The 7,807-nt window shown below is 47.3% G+C and overlaps 1 protein-coding gene across 1 annotated transcript; it reads left to right on the forward strand.

Moving 5' to 3' along the window:
• Positions 1–2,080: 2,080 nt before the first annotated feature.
• On the forward strand, positions 2,081–4,519 carry LOC146177360 (uncharacterized). The gene is made up of 2 exons (XM_084581138.1): positions 2,081–2,336; positions 3,253–4,519. Exons 1-2 carry the CDS (start codon positions 2,227–2,229, stop codon positions 3,893–3,895), a joined length of 753 nt encoding a protein of 250 aa, XP_084437264.1. The 5' UTR covers positions 2,081–2,226; the 3' UTR covers positions 3,896–4,519.
• Positions 4,520–7,807: the final 3,288 nt, after the last annotated feature.

Here is a 7,807-nt window from a genome sequence, read left to right on the forward strand (position 1 = left end):
AAGTATTTGCGTATTGCTTGTGTTGTGAAAAATGTATTGCAGAAATTTTACTTGCATTGGTCATGTTGGATAATGTGCTTAAGAAAAAATAAATGCTTAGATTTGGAAACTTGTGAGTTATAAAAGTTTTCAGATTCATGATATTTCTGCTATATTGTAGGATCGTTGGTGGTATGGTTGATCAAAAAAGCCTTTTCTTCTTGCTGTGACAGCTCTTTAATGTGCTATTGAACCATGGTGATATCAGGGGCTCGGTTATTGTGATTGTGCGAATATATTTCTTGATGAAGTCACGTATTTTGTTTTTGAAAAGTAGCCAATATTGATCTCCGTCAATTAACGAAGTAGAGAATGCCTCATGTTCTTCGTTAACGCCCTTGTAATCGTCTTTATCATGAAGTGCGATTGTTTTCCTTTCTGTTTTTGGGTTTGGAAAGGTTTCTCGAATACGTATTATCGATTACTGAATGATCGCTTAGCCTGCCAAATATGAAATATGAAAGGGACAATAGATTTTCTGGGTGTGACGTTAGTATCAGATCAACTGCATTAGTTGATTCGATAGTTTGCTTAATAGGGCAAGAGTTCATTCGGAAGAATTGGGTGATATCTTAGACGGGTTAATCCAGTCTATTGTGGGGAAGATAAAAGCACGCGGAAGTTTCGTGATTATTAGGTGAAGTGCGCTGTGAAATAAAGAATTGAATGATGCGTCACTATCGGGAGGACGATAGCAAACACCGTTTATCGTCGTAGAATTTAGGCGTTGGAGCATAGGAATAATATTGCGAGAGGCGATTCAATGTTTAAACCGTAGGAATGAAGGCTACGATGAGCGGCTACTAATACGCCGCCGCCTCATTTGCCAACACGATCACTGCGGAAAACGTATTCTACACTTCGTTATTGCGTATGGAGTTGCCTAACCAAGTTTTTGTTAGTGCGATTACGTTATACTCAATCATTTCGATAAGGCTACATAATGCATCCCTTTTTTCTAGAAGACTTCTAATGTTAGATTAAAGAAACTAAATTGAATTTGAAACTAGGTTATAGGGTATCTCTTTTGTTGAGTGAACGAATGTATATATGGTGTTTCCTACTGTCATCTTATTGGGACAAACAATGATTTTTTTCTTTCGGCTTTTTGCAAATTCGATGAGATTCTTGCGGGCGAGACGGGTGTTGTAGGAATAATGTGGAGGGCTTGGTTAGCATCTGACCAGCTGAATGATCAGCTGACCTTGGTGACCATTGCCCAGGACATTCTTGATGGTTGTTTCTTCTTCTTCCTCTTCAGAAATTCAGTAGTTTGTTCCTTTTAACTTCTTTGAGATAGCAACTATTTGCTTCTTCGACTCTTGTCGGTATGTTTGTTCCAGTATCGTAACGGCCATGGCGGTGGGCCCGTTCCATATTTATCGGTTCGATGTTAACACTGCAGGTTAGTGCTGTAGAGTTCGATAATTATCCTTTCTGATTGCTCCCACGTTTCACGATTGCCATCTTTTAGACCAAAGTAAACGAGATGGCAAAGGCGAGTGCGGTCTCCGGAGTCATCCACTCTAAGTTATATCATCAGAAATCTTAGAAATATTGTTTTCTGCAAGGCACTGCATGTCCTCAAATGAAGCTTTAGTAGAGCCTAATGAGACGCAGTCATCTTCTATTTCTGAGAGAGCCTTGTATTATTTTCTTCGAACGTTCTCTCTTGGTCAACTAATTTGGTATCGATATTTTTCATTTCTTTTAGTAGAGTAGCCTGCACGGCCTAGCGATGCTCCAGTGCTTGCAGCAAGTCATTATTATCGGCCCCGCCAGAGCGGGTGAAGATAGGCCCACGGTTTTATTCGAGGTCGCCGCACAGCAGAAAAAGATTACCAGCGCATGCGCACAATCAAACATAAGAGCAATGAAACTTCTTGGACTCGCAACACAAGACCAGCGGAGCTGGTTAGCTTTGCGAAAAGTGCATAATCAATTACCTGCACATGGAAAAGGTGAGGCATATCAAATCTGGCCGATGCCATGCCGCCAACTCCACTGAAGTGGGTGTTGATTTCGGCACGTTTTATATAATGCGGTGCTGCTGACGGTGACGGGCGCACAAATACCGCGCAGCTGGGCAGCTCCGGGGGTGATGCTGTAGGGCAGAATTGCGGATCAGGTGTCGGTGGTTAATCGGACGGTGACGGGCGGTGCAGTTAGCACCGCACTTCCACGGTGATGGCGGGTAACGGGGTCTGCAGGGTTGGAGCGGCAGGGTTCACGGCGCAGCCGGTGATGAGACCGTATGACCAGCAGCATGCGAGGACGAGCAGCGGCACATGGAAAAGGTGAGGCATGTCGAACCACGCCAATTCCATGCCGTCGTGTCCACTTATGTCGCCCTATGAGTATTGTATTTGCGCATTGTAAGCTTTATGTCAGTCACTTTCGTGGAGGTGCATCGCAACATCGACCAAGTTGACGTCATCGGCAAATTTTCGTTATGAGTTCTTTTTCGCAGATGCGTTTATTGCGAAACCACTGATCCAAATGCTGCCGTCCCGTGGAATGTCTTGATTGCCGAAATATGTCTGTGCATGAAAACGGTTGTATAGCAACGCTATAACAGTTAGCCTAGCAAATTTATGACTGTGTTTAATAGACATGACTATGGTCGCTCATTTACTTTTGAATTTTGTTCCTGTACAATGCCCAGTGGTATTTAACTGGGCAGTATTGTTTTTATTAATGTTTACCTACCGTGCTAATTCGCATTAAAATCAGAACCAAACCGCCTCAGATGTTCTTATCGACTCCGAGGCAGCGACAAGTCCCCCAGGAAGGTGCTTCGCAGTCGCACAGCAAATAAAAATGGAGTTTGCGCAATACTTTATGGCGCTGTGAATTATTCCACGAACAAACGCTTCGGTGCCTGTCCTGTGGACGACATATAGATATTAAAACACCTGCCATTAAGAGGCAACCCTTTTGACAACGGTAGCCCCTTTGGCGCACGATAGCGTTTAGCTGGTTGTGTTGTGGTTGTTGTGCACCCTTATATAAAATAGAAGATACCCCCGAGGTTGTGAGCCTCTATTAGACCCAACACGTCAACAACTTTTTGTGCTGCTTGTCACCACTGTCTGCTGCAGGCAGCCTCATATATTGTCGTCAGACGTCCTGGAGTCTTGTTACTCGTCCTTCAAATGATGGCTGATACTAGGGGACAGGTTTTTAACCTTTCATACCTTCTCCTCTGTGCAGCATTACCTTGGATTTCAACGGAAATCTAACAGCCTTCACGATGGACCACCTGCAGCACGTCCCAGACAGAGAGCAATCACCGCTGTTGTCGTCTCAGGAGAAGGGCTCACGTGGTGGAAGTCCCGCCGAAGCTTCCAACGAGCAGCCGCTTGACCTCTCGCTCAGTGAATCATCGTCTCCCAGGACGACTCCTTCGCCACCACACAACGCCAGCGGCAGCACGTATAACCGCTTCGACAGTGGTGATGAAGGGTACCACGCATCTGCGGAGAGCAGCGAGTCATCTACCGTCAGCAATGCAGCTGCCGCTGTCGATGGTTGCGGCCGCGTCCACGGAGGGTCGGCGCAAGACAACTGTGCCGCCGGACCGACGCGCCGTCGAGGACAGAGGCTTGCAGAACGTAAAGACCACGCGTACTGGGATCGCCGCAACAAAAACGAGTCAGCAAAGAGGTCGCGGGCCGCGCGCAAGGCCAATATAGAAGATATGGCCAGGATAGTAGACTCTAATAAGGTGAAGGTTTCTATCCTCAAGTCAAAGCTGCACGATAGCCGGAACGCGGTTGAGCGCTTGTGGGCCACCTTCTATGGTCGAAAACGTTCAGGCATAGTTGCTCTCTCCCGCCGTGCTTCCACGCCATGATACAACGCGCCCCAGATTATGCTCCTCGGTCTCGCCATGTTTGAGGCGCGTTCCAGAGCATGTGCGAGGACTGTTTGGAGTAGGTGTTAAGCGGCCTCTGATGATTCAGAAGTGGGCAGATCCCTGTGAAGAAGAGCTGAAGAGGAAGCAGGCCAAATTGTAACCGAAATCCAAGGACAGCGAGAAGCTTGGTTGGTTGAAGAAAAAATACGCACGCATGAACGAGATAGAAAGGCAGCGGAAGCTGCCGGTACTTCGACCACGGTTTTAACTGCCGGTGATACTGAACCGATATGAACTTTTAGTCTAACATATGTCGCATACACGTGAGTGAATTCATTTTTCATCAATAAACATTTAATGCCATCGAAACAACTGTGTACCCATGCTTTACTGAGCTGACGCTCGTGTAATTAGACGTAACCGGCATAAATCTCCGCAATATTTCATCTTGCATTGTACGAAAATAACCAACAGGGCCCTTCTAGAGCCTGTTACTTGGTCGAATGGCCGTGCCCAACATTGAACCACGTGGATGGATTACCTAGCACACTAGGACTCTGTAATGAAGATTATATTGTGCAGACTGTCGAGAATAACATTAACGTGGAAAGGAAAAATATCTAGGTCGCGCGGTGTATCTGTATTTAAACTACATGAATAGTTTCGGTATTATTAGGTTCAGCATTTTTTAAGTTGCAAGCGTGAAGTTAAACGTATTTCTAACGAAGGGAAGGGAGGAAAATGGGAATGAAAGTGGAAAGAGAGAAAGAGGAGCCGTAGTGGAGGGCTACGGAGTAATTTGGACCACCTGGGGATCTTTAACGTGCGCTGAAGAGGCGTCCGTGTGCTGTGCGATGTCAGCGCACGTTAAAGATCCCCAGGTGGTCCAAAATACTCCTTAGTTCTTCACTACGGCTCCTGTTTCTCTCTTTCCACTTTCGCTCCCATCTTCCTCCCTTCCCTTACGGCGCGGTTCAGGTGTCCACAGCTACAAGTGTGACAGATACTGCGCCTTTCCCTTCCTGTGAACCAATCAATCAATACCGGGGTGGATGAAAGAAATACGCTTCATCTGGGTCCCCGATCACTGCGGTATTTTCCAGAACGAAACAGCAGATTTCCTGGCAATATGAGCTCTTTATGCACCTGTTTCATGTACCATCCCCAATATCATTATTTTTGGAATGTCCCGTTTTCAGCGTCATCAATACATAGCCGCCTCATGCAATGATCCTTTGCTATCTACAACAGAATACCAATATCTTATATACTCATGGAAACTTCGTTCATGTAAATCAAGTCACTGTGGGGTAACGATGGTTTTCATGAGATGCAGGGTTCCCCGACAAAATCTTTATTTATGTAGATGCGGGTTGAGCCCCAAAAAACCTTTGCGAGGCTTGCGGTGAGATTGAAAATATTGAGCATTTCCTTCTCGTTTGCCGAAGGTTTTCAAATCTGAGGAGGGTGCATTTAGAAATTCCAATAGCGCAATTGGGATTTACGTTAACGGTCCCGCTTCTACTCTCCTTCGGTGTGAGTGCAAAAGGATTTGCGTTGCCTCCAAATTGTCAGTATTTACATAACATCACAGCTACGGACAGATCCCCTTGCTAATTGTATTCCAAATTTCCAACTTTGTTGCTCAGTATTTTTTTTCTTTCATTCCTTTTTGTGATCTCAAATCTCAGGTTTTTGTTTAGTTGATAATTAATTTAATACACTAATTCAGCATCTATATGACATTTGGCAGTCAACACTGAACCCTGGACAATCCCCCTTCGTGGGTGTGTGTCTTTTATCAAGGCAGAAGAGGAAAAAGCCGTCGTCCACCACGAAACCGGCAGTGGGTGCAATGACGGTCTACAACAGATAAAAATATTGTGGCAGGCTGGCCCCGCGGCATGCGGTGGGGACCTACCAGTCCCAGCCTCGTAGGACCAGCAGCAGCCACTCGGCAGTCTGCTATCACTATTTGACAAGCCGTTCCTTTCTCTGCTCTTGCATCTCGACTGCTGTATTTGCCTTCTTACGCCTATTCTTTCCTTGCTGGTACCATGCGCATCTTTTTATGCCCTGCTAGCGGCTGCGTTACTATGGAGGTAAAAGGGAGAGACGTCCGTGTGCGGCGCGATGTCAATGCGCGTAAAGATCCCCAGGTGGTCGAAGTTACTCCACTCCACTTAGGCTCCGCTTTCTCTTTTTCCATTTTTCCCCCCTTCCGCCCCTCCGTTACAGCACAACGGTGGTTAACTCTTTTATTGAGCCCAAAACCAGAGGACCAGTCAAAGAACCGGTTGCGCTGGCTTAGATGAGGTTGGCGGGGATCCCTTAGGATGCCGCGGCCTCCAAGGGACCCTAAGCCTCCAAGCCGACCCTAATACTTTGGAATTAGGGTCGGCTAGCGCAATGGCAACCTCCTTATCTGCGGTGACTGTTTCTGCATTGTGAATGCTGCAGTCTGTGTACCAGCTGCGATGAGGGGCGAGAGCTACCGCCACCTTCCCTGGCCTCGATGGATGTTAAGAGTTGTCCGTATGCATGACGTCTGGACGTCCGCGGAATCGTTTCTCGAATTGACGAGCTCGGTCGGCCCGTCTTTCGGCGTGGTGTTCCGGTTGCCTCCGTTTGGGAAATTTAGGCGATGTTCCGGTGTAGGTTCAGCGTAACTTGTGGCCGATCTCGGCGGGGTGATCCCAACTTGCTGCAGTACCGCTCGGCCAGCGTGTGTGAGTGAGAGCCGCTCATACTGGGCGATGAGGGTTGCTTCGATCAGCTCGCTAACGGTATTGGAGATTCCGGGAGCCATGAGCTTATGGGTAGCTGTGGACATGGGAAAACCTGGGGCCGTCTTGTATGCTTTTCGAAGTGACGCCTGTAGCCGTTCGCTTTCGGCACAAGTGAGACGTAAGTAAGGTCCAGAGTAGGTGATGCGGGAGCAGATGAAAGCTTGAACGAGGCGCAGGAGGTTGCACTCTCGCATGCCATGATGCTTGTTGGAGTCAGGTCAACGTTTTTGGGTCATGTGTTCTAAGAATAAGTGAGACAGATACTGACTGTGCCTTTCCTTTCCTGTGAAGCGTTCGGTCACCATCGAGTGAGAACGCAGGATGGCTGGCTCCGAGTGACCTGTAACAGCGGCCAGTCCCAATGGATTACGGGATTATTTTGCTTCAAATGCCCTTTGGAGAAGCAATAAAAAAATCAGTTGTTCTGCACTGTGACACAACGGAGAGAACTTATCGCATCGATCGAGTGATAAAACTAGTGTCATCGGTGCTTACGAGATGAGTCATGTTTGTCTTGTGAATGTGCATATGGATGATGCGAAGAAGAACTTGATTGAGTCTGAGCATATCAGCGTTTAAAATAGAACATGTTTAGTCATAGATCCACCTACACAAGAGTTTTATTTGAAGATTCACTGGTTCGTGTTCGAAAGACGTTGGTCACCACTAGTATGATGCGGCGGCCGTTCACCGAGTATGGGGGCTTGAAAAGTTTACCGTTGACCGATGGAAAGTGGCAGATATTAAGAACGCCGAATCAACGCCCCGACTAGTCCGTCTAGCTTTACGTGAGGGCATAGCCATCGAAATGATACCACACCGGCTTCGCCTCGGTAGCGGCATGGCGTTATTGGTGCCTGGATGCGGCCCGCTCTGCCTTAGGTGTCTACAGACTACCCGGCGCCAAAATGGGAAGCATGCCACATTTTTGCCCACGCGAGGAGGAACTGCATACGTTCGTACGCCCAGGCTGCAGACTGAAGCGTTGAACGTTACCAAGAAGATCACGTAATGGACGAGAAGGAGACTGAGTTAGCGGCAGTGCCTGCACATGTAGCCAAAGAGGCGGACACAAAAAGTAAAGAAGCAAGCCCTGCCGCATCTATTCTAGCTGCCTCGA

This window comes from Amblyomma maculatum, chromosome 10 (genome assembly GCF_055883805.1).
Source record: "Amblyomma maculatum isolate TAMU_Amacu chromosome 10, ASM5588380v1, whole genome shotgun sequence".
In the NCBI taxonomy this organism is placed as follows: domain Eukaryota; kingdom Metazoa; phylum Arthropoda; class Arachnida; order Ixodida; family Ixodidae; genus Amblyomma; species Amblyomma maculatum.

Excerpts from the sequence above, each read along its gene's own strand:
- LOC146177360 (XM_084581138.1), top strand. The coding sequence starts at position 2,227 with ATGGCGGGTAACGGGGTCTGCAGGGTTGGAGCGGCAGGGTTCACGGCG. Across the intron at positions 2,337-3,252 it reads AGCAGCGGCACATGGAAAAG|CATTACCTTGGATTTCAACG; the intron begins GTGAGGCATGTC and ends TCCTCTGTGCAG.